Genomic DNA, 23,633 nt, shown 5'->3' on the forward strand with positions numbered 1-23,633 from the left:
CAAGTGTTGGCAAGGATGTGGAGAAAAGGAAACCCTGGTGCACTGCTGGTGCAATTGTAAATTGGTGCAGCCATCATGGTAAACAGTACAGAAGTTCCTCAAAAAATTAAAAATAGAACTGTCATATGATCTAGCAATTTCACTTCTGGGTATCTACCCAAAGGAAACAAAAACATTAATTCAAAAAGATATACACACACCAATGTCCACTGCAGCATTATTTACAATAACCAAGATATGGAAGCAACCTAAGTATCCTTCAATAGAGGAACGGATAGAGAAGATTTGTGATATATACAATGGAATATTACTCAGCCATTAAAAATAAAAATAAAATCTTACCATTTGTGACAACATGGATGGATATAGAGGGTATTATGCTAAGTAAAATAAGTCAGAAAGAGAAAGACCAACACTGAATGATCTCACTTATATGTGGAATTGAAAAAACGAAACAAAGAAAACAAAACAAAAACAGACTCATAGAAACAGAGAAGCAGTGGTTGCCGGGGAAGCGGGATGAAAAAGGTGAAGGGGATTAAGAGGTAAACCTCCAGTTATAAAATGAATAAGCCACAGGGACGTAATATACAACACAAAGAATATGGTCAACAATATTATAATAACTTTGCACAAGGACATATGGTTACTAGGCTTATGGTGGTCATCATTTCACAATGATACAAATGTCAAATTACTACATGGTACTCCTGAAGCTAGCAAGATATTGTACATCAACTATATTTCAATAAATAAATAAAGTGATTTCAGGCACACCTTGTTTTATTGTGCTTTACTTTATTGCGCTTCACAGATAATGCATTTTATACAAATTGAAGGTTTGTGGCAACACTTTGTCAAGCAAGTTAATTGGCGCCATTTTCCCAACAGCATTTCCAATAGACATATCTCCAAAGAAGACCTACAAATGGCCAACAGGTATATTTTTTAAATGCTCAATGTCACTAATCAACAGGGAAAGTCAAATCAAAAACACAATGATGGGACTTCCCTGGTGGTCCAGTGGCTAAGACTCTGTACTCCCAATGCAGGGGGCCTGGGTTCAATCCCTGGTCAGGGAACTAGATCCCACGTGCCACAACTAAGAGTTCACATGCTGCAACTAAAAAAAACATCCTGCATGCCGCAACTAAAAATCCTGCACGCCACAACGAAGATCAAAGATCCTGCATGCCGCAACTAAGACGCAGCAAAGCCAAATAAATAAATAAATATTTAAAAAAAAAACACAATGAGATACTTCCTTATACCTGTCAGGATGGCTATTATCAAATGACAAAAAAAAAAATGTTGGTGAGGACATGGATAAAATTGGAACCCTTGCACACTGTCGGTGGGAATGCAAAATGGTGCAACCAATGTGAAAAACAGTATGGCAGTGCCTCAGTATTTTAAAATAGAATAACCGTATGATCCAGCAATCCCACTTCTGACTGTTTATCCAAAAGAACTGAAATCAGGATCTTGAAGACACGTTAACCCTCCTATGTTCACTGCAGTACTATTCACAATAACCAAGATGTAGAAACCTAAATGTCCACTGACAGATGAGTGGATAAAGAAAATAAGGTATATACAAACAATGGAATACTATTCAGCCTTAAAAAAGGGAAATTCTGTAATATGAAACAATGTGGATGAACCTTGAGGACATTATGCTGAATGAAATAAGCCAGTCACAGAAGGACAAATATTGCATAATTCCACATATATGAGGTATCTAAAATAGTCTAATTCATAGAATCAAAGAGTGGAATGGTGGCTGCCCAGGGCTACCGGTGGTGGGAGAAATGGGGAGTTACTAATCAACAGGCATAAAGTTTCAGTCAAGCAAGATGAATAAACTCTAGAGGTCTGCTGTACAAAGTTGCACCTAGAGTCAACAATAATGTATTTATTGTACACTTAAAAAATAAACAGGGTAGATTTCATGTTAAGTGTTTCTACCACAATTTTTTTTAAAAGCCATACAGAATGTTATATAGTACAGAAGCATCATTTCATACCTTGTTGTAGTTGCTATCATGATAATCATTAATAATTTAAAATGGAAAGCACTCCAGTCTAGGAAGCCAAGAAGAGGGGGCAAGGGAAGAAAAGAGAGCTAATATTTATTGTGCCAAACATTTCAGATATTTATGCGCACTACTGCTTTAATCATTTTAACTTGTGGAAAAGATAATTATTATATCCATTTTGCAGCTGAGAAAGCTGAGTTTTAGAAAGATGAAATAACTTGTCTAAGGTCACAAAGATAGCAGGGAGACAGTGATTAATCAGTTATCTGACTTCATCAAACAGCTTTGGCTTCTAGTGACCACTCTACTGATGACTGGCTGAATCATGCTTGGACCCAACGATAATAATGTCTGCTCTACGTAGAAATTCACTTCAGTTTAGTGGGAATTTAGAAAAATCTGCAAATGTGTAAATATGTGATATGTAAACATATAATTTTTATAAACAAAAAAGGAACTAGGGAGAAAAATGAGACTATATTATGAAAGAACTTTGAAATTTTAAAAGTATTCAAATAGGGGCTTCCCTGGTGGCGCAGTGGTTGAGAGTCCGCCTGCCGATGCAGGGGATACGGGTTCGTGCCCCGGTCTGGGAAGATCCCACATGCCGCGGAGTGGCTAGGCCTGTGAGCCATGGCCGCTGAGCCTGCGCGTCCGGAGCCTGTGCTCCGCAACGGGAGAGGCCACAACAGTGAGAGGCCCGCGTATGGCTAAAAAAAAGTATTCAAATAGATTATATGATTTACTATATTGAAAAATAGACTGTAAGGTCAATTAAATTAAAATTAAACTGAAATTGAAAGCTGACTAGCTGTAATAGAAATTATGTGAGTTTTCCTCAGGAGTACTCAGTTATCCTCTCTTGGCCATCTATAGATGTCCTTCTTCCTCACTACCTACACATATTTGCCAACCCCATCCAAACAAATGGTACAGTTCTGAGCTTCCCAGGCTTACAACCTGTGATATCCCTGGATACACGTATTTAACACGCAATAACTCTGTCCTTAGGTATGTGGCCAATAGCTTACACTATAGTCTTTATGTAAAGTGTCTGTTATTGCCATTCAGGAGAAATGGAAAGAATGACTTAAAGTCTAGAAGATATACTGTGTATATTTTTAAATCTACAATATACCTTCAGGTCTTTAGAAGAGCTAAGACGAACCATTTAAAGATACCCCTGTACAACCAAATACATTATAAGTGAACAGGAATTCTTAGGAAGATAGTCATCTTTCTATTTCCTGACTACATATTTTTGGTAGCCCTATAAATTTGGAGCTCTATATGGTAAAATTACCTCAGACTTCAAGGATGTTACAATAAAACAATCTTGTCTTAAATATAGTCACACAACTATATAGCTCAAAATTAGAAGCAAAGTCAAACACTTTAACAAAATTCAAAATATCTGAATGCCCTTCAGCATTTTTTTTTTGGTTGAACTGGTTTTGTTTTATTCAGCATTTATTTTTGTAGTGCTTTGATGGAAATATTCATTTAGTCATTTAATAAACATTTGTTGAGCATCTTAGATGTGCCCAAGACTATGCTAGGCCCTGGGAATTAGAGGCAAATAAGGCAGTCTCCACTTGAAAGGAAATCATTGCTGGAAAGGAAGGAGGATCTTTAAACAGGGAAATGATGTGGAATGTTAAGTTTGGAAATAAAGGTATGAACATATTACAAAAACTATAATTGACTAATCTACTCCCTAGAGGTTAAACACACTGAAAAAATAAACTCATAACAGCAAAATGCAAGGGCAGTTAATATTTATATTAATGTTGGTATACCCATTTTGTCTCTGAGAGTTGACCATAAATTTTGCTGTGTAGGTTCTCATGTATGAAAGTCTGTGATATTTTTATCTTGGATATTAATTTTTTATTGGTTTTGCTGTGGATCTATATAACCTCATCTAATTCCATTTCATAAAACATAATTTTAGATAGTCTAATGCTTTTCTATGCCGTGTTTGCAATTTAGTTATTAGTTTCAAAGCAGAATGCTTTTAATTCTTTGTATGTTACAGGTAACTTTGAAACAATGTATCACATAGTTCCTGTTTATTACCCACAGATGGGTAAGCCAAAATTAGTTTTTTTCTCTGATACACAAAGATGCCTTGCAAATGGAAATGCATCTCCAGAAAGCTCCCAAGAAGATAACCCTAAAATTATTGAAGACATGGGGTAGGTTCTTTCAAATATTTTTGTGTGTGATTTATCTTTTGGGGGGAGGATGGGACACCCTCACTGTCAACAGCACAGAGGAAGAGAGCCCCTCCGTCTGTCTCCTCGTTCTCTGTTCTCAATTCTTCTTGACCAAGCACCAAAAAAAAAGAGTTTATTGTTCATCGGCCCAAACAGTCATAAAGTTGCAGTGGAAGGGTTGATTCAGGAAGAGCTGGGAGTCACAGACTAGATACACCTACTGAGGTAGGGCAGGTGACTCAGGAAAGTCCCAGAAGCAGCATGTAAAGATGTCTGAATGAGCAGGGATCATATCAAAGGAGCCCAAGGCCCAGATGATAATGGGTGGTCCATTAGTGAGTAGATGGCTACAGCAGGGCATCTGGTGGCAGAAAGGAGGAGAAGTCAGAGCACTGCAGAGATAGGCTACTTTCACCACTTCTCCAAACCAAAGGTTCTTAATCTGGTGTCCCTGAAGGATACATTAGAAGTTTCATTAGATTCTCAAAGAGATTTATGATCCAAAAAATAGTTTAAGAATCACTATTCTAAACCTTGAGTATATACATAATTTAGCTCATTATGAATCAGCTCTGAGTCTCCTAATGAGAAGAAAATTGCTTTTTTTAATCTTTAAAAAAGATGTTATTTCTCTGATGTAAAGATAAATCATACCAGAAAATAACTTTCTTTATTCATAAAACTAACAGCCACCTGCTATATGCCAGACAATACTCAATATAATAAAAACTCAAATGAGATAGTCCTGATCTCAAAGATCTTGCAACAAGTTAGTGTGAGAGTCAAATGTGATACCGCTACTATACACTGTGATAAATGCTATGGGCGTTATAAACCAGATCCTCATACATCCTACAAATTATCCATTCAACTTTTCTTCATTTATAATCAATACAATGATTGCTCTATTGATCTTTCCAATCATACCATAGTAGTCACTACAATATAATAAAGGGCAATAGTGTATTTCATTGAGAAAGCAATCAGAGCCAGTGGATGTACTCTGGAATAGATTTCCTTTTTCCAGAACTGCCTGATGAAGATCACGTGGGTTTGTCACGAGACCCTCTCTGCAGGGTCCAGTCAAGGGATGGTGATTTAGCATTCCTTAATGGAGCCCTCCTGAAGAAGACCCATGAACAACAGTGCTGCACTACCCTACCCCCATTCCCTGAAGAGTGGCTTAGGCTTGCCAGGAGAGGCTTAAGGGAGAGAGAGTCCTATGAGTCTGGAAAACGCTTTATCTGGGGAGAGGCGATAGGATATATAAGGAGTCCTAGTTTTGGTCTTGCCTCCTCTCCATTCACACACATAAAAAAGAGAGGCTGTCTGAGAATTTGCGTTACTGATTATGTCCATTATCACTGCCATCAAAACCATAGCCAGTTTGTTCATAGCACCCCAACAGTTTCTTTTTTTTTTTTTGCGGTATGCGGGCCTCTCACTGTTGCGGCCTCTCCCGTTGCGGAGCACAGGCTCCGGACGCGCAGGCTCAGCGGCCATGGCTCACGGGTCCAGCCACTCCGCGGTATGTCGGATCTTCCCGGACCGGGGCACGAACCCGTGTCCCCTGCATCGGCAGGCGGACTCTCAACCACTGCGCCACCAGGGAAGCCCTAGTTTCTTAAAGATTTACATAACTCACGTCAATTCCACAACAGCGTTCTTGAGTCTTGTTTCTTTGCCAAGCATTTTGAAAGGTCTTGCTAGTATATCATCAAGGTGGAAAAGAAAATAATAAAAATGAACAGAGCCTCAGAAAACAATATTGGTAAATCTGTACATTGCCACACACACTGTTAGATCAGTGGCGAGCTATGGCACATACCACATATTCTATAGCCCCAAGCAAAACTCTAGTCACTTGGACTGCACTGACAAATCACTATATGCTCATTTTCCTAACTAGGAACACTAAACACAGAGCTAAATGCATTTTTAACTGCTAAGTACTGCTAAGATAGGCTACCCTAAAGAAACCAGCAGAATAGAGGGGTTCCTGTGAGAATAATATAAAGAATGCCCTGCTTCTGCCACTATCAGTGAAGTTTATTATGTTCAATCCTGATTCCTAAGTTTTATAATGCGAAAAAGTATTACATAAACATTTTCTTTTAAATATTTTTTATTTCCTCATGTAACATTTTCATTGAGGACATGCCAAAATATTGTTTTGGTATCACAAATGATCTAAATCTTATTAAATGGGAATATCAGTTCTACCTCTCTTTAATAAAAGATGACCAAATATATTATGGAATTTCATTAAGCTCTTGATAATAGATTGTTAGGGTATGCCTATCGCTAACATTTTACTAATTTAGTGTAAGGCTAAGAGACAATGAGGATAAAATTAGAAGGTTAGTAAAGTATTAAAAACAAAATATGCGGCCCAAATGTAAAGAACAGATTTTTAGTTTCTAAAAATGTTGATTAAACCAATTCCTTCCCTTAATTACTTGAAGGAGGATAATGAGCTGGCATCAGCAGAAGAGTCCCCTACAGTCTATATTTAAGATTCGAGGTGGGGAGCCTGTTTAGAGGTGGAAAGGAGCTTAGAGGCTTCTTCCAAAACGCTAAAAGTATGTGCCCCACACTCCTTTACGGTTTACACACTGAAAGCTGTGCCTGTATCCTATGTGGAACACAGTGAAGCAAAATCTGTCCAATGACAGGGGAATGTTTTCCACCTCCTTTATAAATGCATGCAGTCTGTGCTCATGTATATTTACACAAGCCTGCTTTCCCTACAGGGAGGAAAAAGTCAGACTCATTGACGTTGCTTTTGACCCTCAAACTGAACTTGATACTATCAACGTACACTTTAATTAAAGATTAGTTCAACACTATTTTTTATTTAAAGGCTGATTCTGAACAAATGCCTTCACTGTTCAATTAAAAATAACATATGTATTAAACAAAAAATGTGCACATATTGCTTCTTTCTATGTTTGTCACAGTAAATACTTCTGACAGATGTTTCCTCTCTTTTCAAACATGCTAGGAGGTACTTGAGCCTTAGTAATTTAAAAATAGACATTAAATGCAGTTATATATTGTAAATAAGATCCACTGAGAATACAGCACTGTACAACGAAAAAAGAAAACTGTTACTTGATTAACTATCTTTCAAGCCTAAGCGATGTCAATAGAGTCAATCCATCTCTTTTCTTAATGTAAAAATAATAACTTTCTATATGGGTTAGAATGTCCTTAGCTTCAGATACCTTTAAGGAATGTGAATCCCTGGGACCCATAATTCATAGGAAACGTTCACTGTATGTTATTTAACTATTTATAAAATACCTACTACCTTTAGTTAGAATATGGAAGCATTATGTTTCTTTGAGTTAAAAAATGACCTTTAAAAACAGTACAAATAATTTGTTTTTACCACTGTTAAGGTTATGTTTGAACAGTTGTAACAACAGATCTCCTATGTGCTTCAAGAAGAATTTTTTAAAACTTAGATAAGACTTTTAGTCATGAAAACTCTGGAATGATCTTATATAAACTCATCTGCAAAGCTCTAAATGTCTTCAGTTTTGCTGTATTCAACCTAACCTCTAATTAACTTTTATATGCAAAATAAATTTATGTATCAGTAACGTAGATATAACATTAAGATTCTGGTTTGCAGTTCTCAAAGAACCCTTTGAAATTAGGACAACCCCCACCTCCCTCCAAAAAAAGCAATAGTGGTGAGCGACACAGTGTTTCTTTAGAACAGTGTAAGCTCACTTTTGTGACTTCTAGTCTCAACTCTGTCAATGGCTTACTCTGTGAACAAGAGTTATGTAAGATCTAAGTTATAAAAATTGTATTAGTTATTTTCCATTTTAAAATGTCTACTTTGAAAGCTTAGTCTTCATTACCCAAACAAATTATAAAACACAGTAGGACCCTTTGAGATAAGAATACTATCAGCCCCATTTTATACATGGGGAAAATGAGTGTTGCAGAAGCCCAGTCAGAGGGGCCCAAAGTCACAGGATTGCCGTGAGGCAGAGCTGGGACTTGTATCCAGGTCATTGACTGCAAAAGCCAAGCTCTTAACTACACTGCAAGGGGGTCTCAAAAACACCCTCAAGTACAGGCAGATAAAGTAAGGGAAGCAGGTGAGAATGTGACTGAGGTAAACTGGAGAGCACATGTCCAACTAAAGGCAACTGCAGCCTGCAGCTACTCAGCTCCAAAACAGTATAGCCAGGCAGACATGTTGAAGGTGAGAAATGAGACTAGCTAGCAAGCAAGATATCTAGATTGTGAAATCATCTGATTTTTAAAATGTTTTAAATATTGGATCAAGTCTTTTTCTTTAAAAATGTCCATTAAAGTGAATAAGAAGAAAAAAATCAAGTAATGCTAGCAAGGATATGGAGCAACTGGAACTCTCACACACTACTGGTGGGAATGCAAAAAATATTTCAGCCAATTTGGAAAATAGTTTGACATATTCTCACAAAGTTAAACACACACCACATTCAGCAGTCCCACTCCTAGGTATTTCCCCAGGTGGAATGAAAACCTATACTCACACAAAAATCTGAGCCCTAATGTTTTCAGTGGCTTACTCATAATCACCGAAAATTGGAAACGACCCAAAGGTCTCTCAACTAGGGAATGGATAAACAAACTGTGGTACATCCATCCAATGGAATACTACTACTCAGTATTAAAAAGGAATGAACTAGCAATACATGACACAACATGGATGGACCTCAAAAGCATTATGCTAAGCAAAAGAAGCCAGACTTCAGGGAGATCAGCTCGCGCTTTGTGACCACCTAGAGGGGTGGAATAGGGAGGGTGGGAGGGAGACGCAGAGGGAGAGGATATGGGGATATATGTATACGTATAGCTGATTCACTTTGTTATACAGGAGCAACTAACACAACAGTATAAAGCAATTATACTCCAATAAAGATGTTAAAAAAAATAAAATAAAGAAGACAGACTTAAAAGGCTACACACTGTATGATTCCATGACATTCTGGCAAAGGCAAAACTATAGAGAGAAAATATCGGTAGTTGCTGAGGACCTGGGGTTGACTACAAAGGGTCAACACAAGGGAATTTTGGGGGGGTGATGAAATGTTGCATATCTTTATTGTGGTAGCAGTTACATGACTGTTAGTGTTTTTCAAAACTGCTGAACTATACACTCAAAAGAGTGAATTTAAGTCTGTAAATTATACCTTAATTAAACAATGAGGGAAGTAGTTGACAGGTGAAAAAAAGCACCAACTCTATAAAACCCATTGATATAGAGATATAACAAAACAATATATTTTCTTCACTGGTATGTGTGATTATTTTACAATATAAAGATAAGATGCCAAACTATTTGACACATTTAGAAAAAAGATAAGTATGATTTTAAGACCTACATCACGCTCAGTGAAATAAAATCTACGGCACTCTAAAACCAGATTAGACAAGAACTCCAAAGAAAGACATACTATAAAAATAGTATTTGGATTGTTCATAGGGAGTCAAGTTATTGAGATAGCAGATACAAAAAAAATGTTTTGCAAATAATGAAACACCCTACAAATAGTAAATAGAATAGTATGGTAAAAAGCACAAGTGTTAGGGTCAATCTGCCTGGCTTGACTCCTGTCTCTGCCACTTACTATCTATGTGACATTGGACAAGTTACTTCAACCCTCTGAGCTTTATTTTTCTCAACTGTAAATGTAAAGTCCTCAAAGGGTTTTTGTAAAGACAAAATGAGAAAATAAAGTGCTTTTTGTAAAGCACTTAGCACTTAAGAAGTGCTAAATAAGGTACCTGTTACTAATTTACGTAATGTGGAAAATTTGAAGATTTTCATCTTCCATTTTGAATTTAATTGCAAATACTGGTTTCTTGCAGGAATTAGGACTACTCTAGAGTCATCAGAGGATTCGGAAATGCTGCTTAGAGTGGCAGTAGATAGGACAAGGGGGGTGGCCTGCAGTGGCTGGTCTTGTTACATCAGTCCTTTCTTTGGAACTTGACTGTTGGGCAACTCAGCAGGCAACTGGCCAGGCATTGTTAGCAGTGAAGTGCCTCTGCTGTGCCTGCACCTCCACCCCACCTCCTAAAGCAGCAGGAGACTCTAGCAGGCTAGGCTAGGGTGAGGTGTGTGAGGTGCCAGGGTGCAAAACATAAGGAGCCCTGAGCACCTAATTTGCCTACCCTAGTCGGCCCACCTTCCCTCCAGTATTCTTATTTCCACATCGCTCCCAACTCATAGATTTTCCACATTCTTCCCTTCCTCAGGGGGAAAAAATCTTTGTTTCTGCTTCCTTTCAAGCCTGAGAAGATGCACAGTTTAGTAACTAATCATTAGCCCTCACTATTGTTATTGTGTCCTAGATTATATATGTTTGCTACCTGTTGTGGATAACTTTCATTTTTGAAATAATTTAAACGCTGTTTTGTTTTGTTTTTTCTCTGTCAATACAGGAATCTCTCTTTGAAGGAATCTGAAAGCTTGCTGACAAAAAATGATGTATGTGAACCTCACCTTCATAACTCAAAAGTAAAAGAAAATGTGTTTGTAAAACACCAGTAAATTCAGCCTTAAGCGATCTGAAACGTGTGACTCTTTACCTTTATAGTATTACTAGGCAACATCATCCTTTGTGGTTTGTAGCTTTATGGCATCTCATTATATAAGAAGAACCTTTTGAGTTCTTGTTTGATTTGCTTCTTTATAGAATCCGAAACAGTGCTTTCCAACTGCTTTATTCCTCATTACATACAATTCACAGGGGAAATAAAGGTGTGCTTTCTCATTCACCAAAAGAAAGTAATCCTTTTTTGAACCAACAGTATTTTGGTGTGCTTCTTTCTAAAGTGTAAATCGAACTACAGTTCTGAATGGGAATTGAGATGAAAACCTGAGGATTCTTTTGATTCACTAGTATACTTAAAGTGTGTGGAATTCTACACTCAAATACAATAAGTGCCACCATTACTATGCACTAGTCGGTAGCTCCAATTTTAAAGTCTATGGTAAAGGATGAAATTATGTCAGGTATACAAGAGCGGTTTCATTAATGCTATTTTAAATTCGATATTCAGTCTTGACCGCAAAGAAGGTGTTTTAACGTCCTGCTCTTCCCCACGCAGGCACTGTTTTCAAGGATGGACTAATCACGTCGCTGGGAAATACGGGGCGTCCGCTCAGACTTCACCTCTGAAGGCGATGGGTCCAAACGGGCGGAAGCCACAGAGGGTCGGGGGGCGTCCAGGGCCCAGGCTTCCTGGGCGGCTGGGAACGGGCCTCGCGGGGCAGCGCCCCCTTTTCTCAAGGAGGCCGGAGAGAGCCCCTCCCCGCACGGCCGCCGGCCCCGCTCCCCGGGGGGGCCACGAGGGCTAAACACTTCAGGCGAGTTCCCCGCAGGGAAACTCCAAATCCGTCCAAATAGAGAAACAAAGCGGGGGCCCCTGGGGGACGGGTGAGGCGCCGGAACCTCGGGGAGAAGCGACCGCGACTGGGGGAACTTCCTAAGGTACCACAGACAGTGGGCGCGCTCGAGCTAAGTGCAGTTTATCTCTGGGCGGCTCAGTAAACTGGTCACGGAATCCCGAGGGTGGAGGGACTACGCTTTAAGCAGTTAGGGCAGCGGGAGACATTTACCTTGTGGTAGAGTGAAAGGTGAGCGCCTCGAGGCGGCACACTCCACAGTTCCTCACAGAAAGTTACGTCACGCTCAACAAAACGGCCGCGTTCCCGCCTCGGCTCGGCGCCGGCCTGGAAGGTGCCGGAGCTCAGACTGGGCCCGAGGCGGAAGGGCGGCGGCGAGGCGAGCTAAGTTGCGAGGCCGCGCTGGGGTCCTACAGCCCAGACCGCGGCTCTGGCCCAGCCGGCCGCCAACCCCGCGGGCGCTGGACGTGCGGCTCTCGGAGTCCCGCCCCGGGGAGAACCTGGACGCGGAGGGGCGGGGCCAAGAAGACGCCCCGCCCCCTCTGGCCCGGCCCCTCCCCGCCGGACGGTTGCATTAATGACTCTCCCGAGGCGGACGGGCTGCTCGGAGAGGACTAAGTCCCCTGCACGGCACCTCAGGTGCCTGCGGACGTCAGCTGGTCCTTCTGCGGTCAATCCACGCCGAGCTTGGCCAGCACGCACGCCTCGCCTCGCAGGAGCCCGCATAAAAGGCGCGTCCGGCCCAGGCTGGAAGCGGCCGTAGCCTTCGGCTGGACGAGGATGGAGTGACCGGCGCGGTCCTGGCCACGCAGACCCAGCTCGACGCTCCTCGCCTGCTCTCGCAGCGGAGCCGAACCTCGTACGGCCGCTCCAGGAAAGGTGAGGGCCCCGGTCCGACCCCCGCCGCGCTGCTCCCGGGCTTGGAGGGGTAGCGGGTGCCTTAGTCCCGGGAGAGGCCACCGGTCCCCCGCTTCTCCGGCAGAAACTGCACTGAGCTCCTGCCGTCGCCCCTCAGGTCCCCGGGCCTCGGGAGCTGATGGTGCGAGGGCGGCCGGCGTGGGCACGGCTGGCCCTGGCGAGGCAGGGCTTCCCGCCACGCTCCACGAGTTGACCAGCTTCATCTTTACTGCTGGACAGGCGGGATAGCGTTCCAGAAGCGCTAACAAGTTCCGAACCGGAGCTGTGCTTCCGAAATCTTTTTCCGCGGTAGCGTAGCCCTTCCGATTAATTTGTCGGCGGAAAGTAAAGCCGGCACCGCGCCCCTCCTCACCCTTCCAAGCAGCCCAGGAACACTCGGGCCCCACCACTCACCCCAGACGCCGGGAGGCAAAAGTGCCCCAGTCAAAAGGTGCCCAACTCTGAGATCGCCTGGAGCCATGTCGGACGGCCGGGCACGGCGCGCAGGGGGAGCGGGAGGGCTGCGCCTCCCCGGGTTAAACTCGACCGGCGCCCCGGCCTCACCGCGCCTTCCGTCGTTTGCAGGGCGCGCAGCGCCGGAAGCCGCTATGGACAGCGGCGGTCCCGCAAGCAGCCACCTGATCGCCAGCAACGAGCCCGCGCCACCGGTAGCCGCCACCCGAGACTCGAGCCAGGGACGGACCGGACCGGGGCCAGCGGGCCCAGGCGGCGGCGCGCGCTCGGGGGGCGGGAGGCCGGCGGCAGCAAACGCGGCGCGGGAGCGCAGCCGCGTGCAGACTCTGCGGCACGCCTTTCTGGAGCTGCAGCGCACGCTGCCGTCGGTGCCGCCGGACACCAAGCTGTCCAAGCTGGACGTGCTGCTACTGGCCACCACCTACATCGCGCACCTCACTCGCAGCCTGCAGGACGACGCCGACGCACCGGCGGATCCCGGACTGGGCGCCCTGCGCGGGGATGGTTACCTACACCCTGTCAAGGTAGGCGGGCAGGGCGCACTGCGGAGCCGAGGCCGGGAGCATGGCACCTTGACCGCGGGGTCTGTCCCCGCCTGGGCAGATACCGCCCAACTCTCACCCCTCCTTCAGCGTGAGGCGGGGAACAGATCAGGAGAGCGACCTTGGCCCGCGAAGGCACCCGTAGCGAGGTCCACACTGCACAAGGCTGCTCCTTGACGGTTTGCAGGTAGAGGGCTTAAACCCGGGCTGGCTTGGGTAGGGGAGTCTCAAGCCCCTTATAGGATGCAACCTACAGGATTCCTTTCCTAGATGAGAAGTTTCTTGTGGGTGCCTGGTGGGGTGCTTGGTTGCACGTCCTGATAATTTTTAGTGTCCGAGTTACATTTATGAGCCTTTGAGGGTTTTAAGTTTACATCATTGTTACCATTGTGGTGTTTATCAAATATTTGAAAAGTTTCAGGAATTAAACGGGGTGACGGAAGTATCTGCCCCTAACTAATCCTAGGAAACCAATGTTGAAAATTTTTTGTAAAGCTGGTAAAAACAAAAGGAGACGATTCTGCGTCCCCACACAGTAAATGTTCAGTCCGTTTTAATGAAGGTTAACGATCATGGACTAGACAACCACCAAGAATGTTAGAAAAACTATAATGAGTTTATGTGATTTTCATAATAAGTTGGCATATATGTTGTGTTCTGATTAAATATTCAAATTACATAATGTACAAAATTATCCAAGAGACTTCCTCTTGTATTTTTTCATTACATATAGGTAGAGTGGTCAGGGTTTTTGTTTAATACGGTATATATGATTATGATTCATTACCTATATTGCAGTATTTAGACTCTCATCATCCTTTTCTCCTAGATTTGTTTTCAAATCTTACATTGATCAGGTTTTCTGTTCAAAATGGATCACCTTCCCTATGTTTTCTAAAACTAAATGTTCAAATTTTTGATTCCACCATTCTGAAGCATTCTTTCTCTCTCTCTCTCTCTCTCTCACACACACACACACACACACACACACACATATACAAAATTAGAACTTTGCCTTAAGTATATCAATGTTCAATAAATTATTGAATAATCATTATCAAATTGAGGGTAAAGTACATCCTCTAATATTTACTGAACTTAAAATTATGTGGTAAGGTTTAATAAAATGTACTTTGCACATTTAATCAACATGATGATAGAGTCAAACTAGTTCAAATATTAAGTATAAAAATTTGAGATATCATTTATTCATAATTATGATAGATTATTCCATTCCATTCATGTGTTGTATAACCTCAGCTGGAAAGTTATTCATTATTAATTAAGGGGTTTTGTATTACTATTGATATTAGATGCTACTAATCTGTTAATATTAGATTGATATTAGGTACATTAGATTGCTATTCAAATATATCATTAATATTAGATTTCTTTTGACTTGACATTATACTCTAAGGAAGTTTATTTTAACATTAAGTAGGCTTTAATACAAAAGACATCTGTTAAATGCCTCTTTGTGGGAGAGAGAAATCAGATGAGAAATCCAGTTGTTTTTCACCTTAGTTTCTTGCAGTGCTTTTTTGAATGAGTAATGTTAAAACCATAATTTTCATGTAACAATAAGCTTAACAAGAGTTTTTTTGCCCTGACTCCCGTACCAAATGTTTTTGTAGTCATATAACTCTTTAAAGAAAAATTAAATCTCATTTGTCCTCTGAATCAATTATTTTTATTTTAAAAGACAATTCTAGGGATAATGAAAGAAAGCCAAAGATTACCTCTTAAAAATGAAATTGATGATGGTTGAACAAGTGACTAGTCTAGTTTAAAATCATTTACTGAGTGCCTGCTTTGTGCAAAGCACTGTTAAGAGAGTGAATGCAATTAAGGGTAAGACTCGATCCCTGCCCTAAATGAGCATATAATAGAGACAAAGACAGAAATATAAATAACAGTATTATAAGAGAGAATGTAGTATGTGCCATAAGAGAGGCTATAACCATATGCAGTGGAGGTGCAGAGGAAAGAGATTTTACATACATAATTGAAACTGCCTATGACACATTATTTTACAGAGACTACCAAAATGCTTAAAAATTAAGTCTATCATTGATTAATCTAATGCCAAAGAAATAAAGATATTCTGATTATTTGTACTTTTTGGTTTACATAGTTAAAGAGTGTTCCAAAATGACTTTTTCTGCCTTACAACGTAAGGGGGTCTTTACTTTGATCAAAGATCCATTAACAAGTATTTCAAGGCCATAATTTTGAATCATCAGTTCTTATTATCAGTATTGGGGATTTAGCACTGTTAGCATTGTTGGGAATTTACATTATGAGTACCTCAAATGAAACTGGAAGGTTTAAGAGACTGGAATCCCAGGGCATAGCCTAAAACAGCAGTTTTTATCCCTTTGGGATGTGAGCAGTTCTGATCAGCACCAGTGTCTGAAAGGGCAGTGCTTCTCCAAGGGAACAGGGGTATATTTCAGATACTTACATTGAAAGAAAAGCACAGATGGCTTTATTAATTGCATTACCCCTGGAGAATCATTGTTGATAATACAGGTAAACAATAATTTCAAAAAATAAATACAAAGTTTTGTTATTTTGGGGTCATTTAACTCCAAAAACCAGGAATATATTTTTAGTCTTCAGTTTCAGGTTCAGTTCTGGTTAATTGTATGAGTTTGCTAGATTGTTCTAAGCTAATGAAACTACATAATTTTAAGTATGACTTATTAGGTAAAGTAGAGGTCAGGACTGTGTTAATCTACACAATGCTAAAACAGACCATTGAGAAGTAAAATGTAAATCAGTCACCTGGCTTTTTTGGCATGAGGCTGACATGCAACCTAACCAATACTGTATTTATATTTTTATTTCTGACTCTTAAAACTATTTATGTATCTACATTAAATTCATTTGAATAAAATCATTTGAAAATCCAGGGACACAAAGTTATTAAAAAGGGAAGTTTTATTAAGTCCATGAAAAATCAAGCAAAAATCCACATATACATTTTTAGATTTGCTTCATAAATTACTTACATACTAGCAAGGCTGTAAAAAACAGATGCCTTCACTTGTCTCCACTCTTGGTTGCATGATTTAGAGTGATTCTCAGTACAGTGGAACCCAGGTAACAGAGAGAACTAACAGGGAGCATTCAGCAGTATTTTTATTTTATTTATACTTAGATGTGTTTAATTCACATTCTCAAATTATTATCTACATTTTCAAATGTAGAATTCTCACATTACATTTGAGGTTTGAGCATGAGATTTTTATGCTCATGAAAATGTGGCAGGAATGTAAAAGATTGAAAAGCACTGGTTTATAATATGCCTAAAATTCTGCACTTGAAATTGATGACCTATGTGCTACACTATTTGCTACATGTGAATATTAGTCTGCTCAGGCTGCAATAACAAAATACCATAGACTAGGTGGATTAAACAACAGAAATTTCTCACAGTTCTGGAGGCTGGAAAGTCCAAGATCAAGGTGCTGGCCAATTCACTTCCTAGTGAGAGCTCTCTTCCTGTCTTGCAGCTGGCTGACTTAACTCTTTCTCAAAGAAGGGGAGCTCTCCCCCTTCTTAAAAGGCCACTAACCCTATCATGAGGGACCCACCCTCATGACCTCATCTAACCAAAATTACCTCCCCAAATATCATCACGTTGGGCGTTAGAGCATCAACAAATGAATTTGGGGGAACACATTCAATCCATAATACCATGACACTAGATTTTTCAGTATAATGCAGGCCTTAAATCTGATCTAACAATGCCAAATCCAAACATATAAAAAAATCCCAGGCTAGTTTCTAAAACACTTAATGTTACCAACTGGTAGCAGGGATCCCAAGAATAGGATCAACATGATATACCCAGAAAGTACAAGATTCACATCTATGATTTAAAAAAACAAAACCTGAAATGGATTTGCAAAAATAAGTAACACAGTGTCAGTCTTATTACTGTATCAAACATAAAATACAAGTTTGTTTATAGGAAGATTATATAAGAATGGATCATTTAAATTCCAAGTAACACAGATGTTATATTTAATCTGTGTTAAAGTGTAGATTCCCAGCAGAATAATCTGAATTTAGGACTCTTAAATTCACTTATCCCATCTGGAGAAATAAAAATCACATGCCTACTTATTATTCCTGTGGCTACATTTTACATCTGGAATCCCAGTTTAGGTGACAGTAACTGTATTCGGAAGTATAAGGAAGGCTTATATTATTCCAGATAAGAACTGACTCTACCTTATACTTCTCCAAAGAGGTCCATTCTGATTTAAGTGGCCTGGAGTGTGACTTGGCCATCAGTATTTTTTAAAGCTCCCATGTGATTCTAACATGCAACTTGTGTTGAAAACCCAGAGCTCTTACGGACTTTGGATTGTTAATAATTGTACCTCTGTTTGAGCACCGTGGATCATCTGCGAGGCATTTAAGAACACTTCATGGTGCTGTGTAACCAGCAGTCTCCCCATGAATGTTTGCTGGTGAAAAGAGCCTGCTGCTCACAGCATCATTTACTCTCTGGAGAGTGTGGGACCCCACTGCTGACCTTTAAGAGTTGCACTCTTTTAGTCTAAGGACTTATCTTTGTATTAAAAAAAAAAAAAGCACTATTTCTCTGATTAGTATTCCAAGGACCTTAGAACTAAAATTATATGACCCTCCTCTCTTAAAAAAAAGAAAGTCCATCCTAAAAGTACTACCTATGTAGTATATTTTTTCATCATCACGCTTGTTTGGAAATTAATTGTATTGTTTGAGAGGCTGTCCATTTTAAAGGTAAATTTAGAAAAGACACAATCAGAATACAAATGTGATGATTACTGAAAGGTTAGAGCTGTGTGATGCCAGTACAAGCAGTCATTTAACCTGGATGTTCTAGCTATGTAACACCAAACATTCTAATATGTGCAACTTCAAGATATTGCTTTTAGCTAGATAAAATGTTTAGATAGTCGAATTAGTCACTTTTCATTGTAGTCCTTTGACAAATGTAGATGCATAATACTTAACACATATAACTTTTTTTTTAGTATTTTTTAAAATTTTTATTTATTTTTGGCTGCATTGGGTCTTTGTTGCTGCGCGCAGGTTTTCTCTAGTTGCAGCACTCGGGGGCTACTCTTCGTTGCGGTGCGCGGGCTTCTCATTGTGGTGGCTTCTCTTATTGCGGAGCACGGGCTCTAGGCGTGCAAGCTTCAGTAGTTGTGGCACACGGGCTCAGTAGTGGTGGCTCGCGGTCTCTAGAGCAGACTCAGTAGTTGTGGCGCACGGGCTTAGTTGCTCCATGGCATGTTGGATCTTCCTGGACCAGGGATGAACCTGTGTGCCCTGCATTCGCAGGTGGATTCTTAACCACTACACCACCAGGGAAGTCCTACATATAACTTTTAAAAATATTTTTAAAGCCAGGGATCTTGTTTTAGGCTTAATTTTGTTTTAGGTTTAGTTTAACATTAAAACATTGTGGGTAGATATATTTTCCTACATTTAAATATATTCATTCTCCATGATTTTTTGCAGTTCTGGTCCACATGCACACGTATTATTTCATATAATTATAATCAAAGTCTGGGTATGTTTTTACTTTTATTATTAGCACTAATAATTTTATTATTAGCATTATTTACTTTTATTATTAACTTTTTTTGTGTCATCACTTAGACTTCATAATTATCATCGTTACTAGCTACATGATATTGCATTTGCATTGAGGTATTTGGAATTTTTAATATTACTATTTACACTATATCTGTCACAGATACTAACTTTTGGATTCTTGTTTAAATATTCTTTTTCAGAAATGGCCCATGCGATCAAGATTGTACATTGGTGCTACTGATCAGTTTCTGAAGCATTCTGTCTCTGGAGAAAAAATAAATCATGACAATATTCCAACAGACTCACAGCCTTAGGCTCTCCCCTGAGGGAGGCTGGTAGAAAGTGATGTCGTTGTTTTTAAATGATATGAAATAATTCTATATTTATTACATCAGACCTAACAAACATCATTTCTGAAAGTTTACATGTGAATCCATAGTTGGATGTTCAGATTTATCTAATCTAAATAAATGTGGAATGAAATAATCAGTCTGGTAAATAATGTAATAATAATGATGTAAAACACACAGCTTATCTATTCAGTGTGAGAGAGTCACTACTATATAGTGCAGGAGAAACTAATGGAAAAAAAGAAAGAGACATAGGAAAGCAAAGAATTGTGTATGTATCCAAAGAATACACACATTTTCTGTAGTATATCTGTTACAAACTGAAAGCTAACTAATATCTATGTATACAATCTTCCTGGTTTAAAAAAAATAAAAGCTGGGTTTGTAAAACACCAGTATTTCACTTTTGTGAAAACCAGTCTGTGCTTAATATTGGTCTAAGAAGCCGTTCCACTTGGAAGGTCTGAGATCATTTATTCAGTTTTAGCTGAATATGTGTGAAAAGACTGTTGAGGTAATATGACAATGCAGCAACTTCTATAACTATTTTTCCCTCTTAGAAAACTTGGAGTATTAGAAATGGTTTGCTTCCTAGGCCAGGGCTTGGCCACCTTCCTAGAGTATTATTAAATATCTTATTATGTTTCCAAATTGTGGAAGGCATTGGGAAACCCTGCAGCCCTGTGTGAACAGCAGACGGGTGTCACTGGGCAGCAGGGTTTGTCACCCTCCCCCCTGGTCACTCCATATCCACCCCACTCTCTTTGAGGTCCCGGACTAGGTAAACAGGTGCAGCTGTAGCCCTGTAGAGAGAGTGGCACATTCAGGCCTGTCAGGGGCCTCCAGCGAACCCCCGTGACCTTCACAGTCACAGCTTTGGCCAGGTCCCTTCTCCCCATGTCAGTTGCTGTTCACAGTCTACCTACTTGGCCCTTATGAAATGGGAGAAATCCTGTCTGATTTGGGAATTCTGGCGCTGATCTGCACCTTGAGGGGGTCTGAGAACACAGAGTGGCCATCCTGTGATACAGGATGCCCTGATTTGGACCTACAAGCAAGGAAAGCCCTCTGCTATGGGCCTCTCCCACTGCCCTGCACATGAAGTGCCCAGGGAGCAGCTGTTCTGCCTGACTGAACCAGTGCTTTCAGTTTCACCAGGAGCCTGGGGGTCCTAGCTATGAAGTGGAGACATTTGTCAGGGAACACACTGAATCTCAGAACAACAGGGTGCAATAGAGACACTGGAAAAAAAAAATCATCAGTCTCTTTTGTCATGTCTTTGCTGATTTCGATTCCCTTTATCTCCTTTTCTTGTTTTCCTCCTCACTCTTTACTAGTCCACTGTCCAGGTGTAAAGTTCATTCATTTCTCGATAACCCACAGTTTTAAAGTTGCTGGGTTTCATCCAAGATTATTAAATAGAAATGTGTATGAATGGACTTGGTTGAATTAAGATAGCAGCAGAACCACCATTTCATTTTCTCCTCCGTTTAACTCCAGCTTTTGGCAGTGAAATGAAGTAAAAGACTATCTGAAGGCAAAAACTATCATTCAGTTGATTCGAGGATGATCATGTTTTGACTCATGTCTTATAGTTAGTTTGTAATTTTTATTATTTTAATGTGAATATACTCCTTGTAATGTGACCAAAGCATGTCTCTAAAAGAAAAGCCATACAATGAAAGCTGTCTACATATTAATATGTAGCAAAAATGTTTGTATATTTAAATATTTGTGAGTATATTTACCTACTCATATACCATTGAAAGGAATAAAAAGTAAAATGAGATGGATTCAGCCATTCACTATCATAAGTTATTGGAATAAAAAGTGCTAAGAATAATCTTTTATCTAAAGGTATGAAATCAGAACTTTAAAGTTACCTGGAACTGAACTGTAAACACTAAATGTGCTAGCAAGAATTTCAGAAAAAAATGGTTTTATCGCTAATAATCTATTTGGTTATAGTTGTTAAAGCATTTAACTGGGGAAAAATTATGACTATTGTTGAATTATCAGACTTTTCTAAATCCTCCTGTTAAATCATTAGTCATTGTCTTAAACAGTATTACTTTTTATTTCTTCTTGTCCAGTTACAAATGTTTTAATGCCAAAGAACTATATTTCTGTCATAGGTTTTCATAACATTTTATTAAATTGCTAAATATGCTAACAGCTTTTGGTAGGTTGGGAAATCTGAGGTGAAATTGCATATTTTCACCCAAAGTTTCCAAGGAGCATGCTGTTTTGATTAATGGTGCATGGTCAAGATAAAGGATAAGATAAAATAAAGCACTAATTTGAAAAGTAATTTAGTCTGCTAAATTTATATCTGTCTCTATGGTCGTTTAACAAATAATGAAGGTACACTTGAAAATCTTTCTAGAAGATAGATACCTACTTGGTATTAGCTTCTTCAGCATGCTGTCCTTAGTGGAGTATATATAATAGGGCGGGGAGGGGGGTATATTTGGATCACAGTATTATCCCATAATCTGCAAGGGAAGTTCTCACTTAAATTTCTGTCAGTTCATTCACCTCTCTCAGTAATAGTCACAAAAAAAAATTTACAATTCCTCTATAGTGATAATTTGGGGGAATAAGGAAATACCTTTTTAGAAGCAGAACTAGTTCCAACAGACTTTAAAATATTGTTTCTTTTCCTGGTTGTAAAAATACTTGTAGTGCAGTTTATTGTATGTCAGTTATATATCAGTAAAGCTACATTAAAAAACTCAAAAATAGAACTACCATATGACCCAGCAATCCCACTACTGGGCATATACCCTGAGAAAACCATAATTCAAAAAGTCATGTACCACAATGTTCATTGCAGCACTATTTACAATAGCCAGGATATGGAAGTGACCTAAATGTCCATCAACAGTTGAACGGATAAAGAAAATGTGGCACATATACACAATGGAATATTACTGAGCCATAAAAAGGAACGAAATTGAGTCATTTGTAGTGAGGTGGATGGACCTAGAATCTGTCATACAGAGTGAAGTAAGTCAGAAAAAGAAAAACAAATACCGTATGCTAATGCATATATATGGGATTTTAAAAAGCAGTACTGATGAACCTAGTGGCAGGGCAGGAACAGAGACGCAGACGTAGAGACCGGACTTGAGGGCACGGGTGGAGGGGACGGGGAAGCTGGGATGAAGTTAGAGAGTGGCATGGACATGTACACACCACCAAATGTAAAATGGATGGCTAGTGGGAAGCTGCTGCATATAGCACAGGGAGATCAGCTGGGTGCTTTGTGACCACCTAGAGGGGTGGGATAGGGAGGGTGGGAGGGAGACGCAAGAGGGTGGGGATATGGGGGTATATGTGTACATATGGCTGATTCATTTTGTTATACAACAGAAACTAACACAACATTGTGAAGCATTTATACTCCAATAAAGATGTGAAATAAATAAATAAAAATGGAAAAAAGAAAGTATATACGTAACTGTTTTAAAAAACAAACTTGGGCTTCCCTGGTGGTGCAGTGGTCGAGGGTCCGCCTACCGATGCATGGGACACGGGTTCGTGCCCCGGTCTGGGAAGATCCCACATGCCGCGGAGCGGATGGGCCCGTGAGCCATGGCCGCTGAGCCTGAGCGTCCGGAGCCTGTGCTCCGCAACGGGAGAGGCCACAGCAGTGAGAGGCCCGCGTACCGCAAAAGAAAAAAAAAAAACAAAAACTTAATAACAAAAAGAAATGAAGTGGAAAGTAAAAGTCCCACAGTGGAGGTGGGTGTTTGGGATAGAACAAAGGTGAGGATATCTGTTTCACATGTTACTTGGTGATAAAAAAAAACACTGATTTTACATTTTGATAAGGGTTTTTTGACCCAACTACTTCAATCTGCAGAGTTACAGATATCCTAAACAGTAATTTTCTTATCTATTCATGGAGATTTTATTTAAACTTAGAAGAAGCTGTACGAAATAAATAAATAAATAAATAAATGCTGATTGTCCTCACTGAAATACACAGTATTTTAGTTGAAATTGCTTTTTAGGCTAAATTATTCAGTAATTTATCCTTCTTTCAAAAGACCTCATTTTATATTCACAAAAGCAACTAACCAGTT

General features: G+C 40.0%; 3 protein-coding genes across 4 annotated transcripts in view; 2 read left to right on the forward strand and 1 right to left on the reverse strand.

The window, feature by feature from the left end:
• PPP1R42 (protein phosphatase 1 regulatory subunit 42) overlaps positions 1-10,976 on the forward strand; it is a 37,546-nt gene extending 26,570 nt beyond the window's left edge. The window contains exons 7-8 of the mRNA XM_067712151.1: positions 4,078-4,237; positions 10,712-10,976. Of these exons, the coding sequence (XP_067568252.1) occupies positions 4,078-4,237; positions 10,712-10,820 (269 nt within the window). The 3' untranslated portion in view covers positions 10,821-10,976. The remainder of the gene's footprint in view (positions 1-4,077; positions 4,238-10,711) is intronic.
• CSPP1 (centrosome and spindle pole associated protein 1) overlaps positions 1-12,157 on the reverse strand; it is a 195,164-nt gene extending 183,007 nt beyond the window's left edge. Inside the window, exon 1 of the mRNA XM_067712141.1 lies at positions 11,892-12,157. The gene's annotated coding sequence lies outside the window, so the exon portion shown is untranslated. The remainder of the gene's footprint in view (positions 1-11,891) is intronic.
• Positions 12,158-12,230: 73 nt separating this feature from the next.
• On the forward strand, positions 12,231-21,853 carry TCF24 (transcription factor 24). 2 transcript variants are annotated; one of them, XM_067712152.1, is made up of 4 exons: positions 12,231-12,557; positions 13,161-13,573; positions 17,033-17,083; positions 19,393-21,853. In XM_067712152.1, the coding sequence occupies exons 2-4, from the start codon at positions 13,184-13,186 to the stop codon at positions 19,504-19,506; spliced, it is 555 nt and encodes a 184-aa protein (XP_067568253.1). In that variant the 5' UTR covers positions 12,231-12,557; positions 13,161-13,183; the 3' UTR covers positions 19,507-21,853. The 2 variants fall into 2 exon arrangements, with proteins under 2 accessions (XP_067568253.1, XP_067568254.1); XM_067712153.1 differs by lacking the exon at positions 17,033-17,083.
• The last annotated feature ends 1,780 nt before the right edge of the window (positions 21,854-23,633 follow it).

The sequence above is a fragment of the Pseudorca crassidens genome, chromosome 17 (genome assembly GCF_039906515.1).
Source record: "Pseudorca crassidens isolate mPseCra1 chromosome 17, mPseCra1.hap1, whole genome shotgun sequence".
Taxonomy (NCBI): Eukaryota; Metazoa; Chordata; class Mammalia; order Artiodactyla; family Delphinidae; genus Pseudorca; species Pseudorca crassidens.

Excerpts from the sequence above, each read along its gene's own strand:
- TCF24 (XM_067712152.1), top strand. The coding sequence starts at position 13,184 with ATGGACAGCGGCGGTCCCGCAAGCAGCCACCTGATCGCCAGCAACGAG. Across the intron at positions 13,574-17,032 it reads GTTACCTACACCCTGTCAAG|TTCTGGAGGCTGGAAAGTCC; the intron begins GTAGGCGGGCAG and ends AATTTCTCACAG. Across the intron at positions 17,084-19,392 it reads GCTGGCCAATTCACTTCCTA|AAATGGCCCATGCGATCAAG; the intron begins GTGAGAGCTCTC and ends ATTCTTTTTCAG.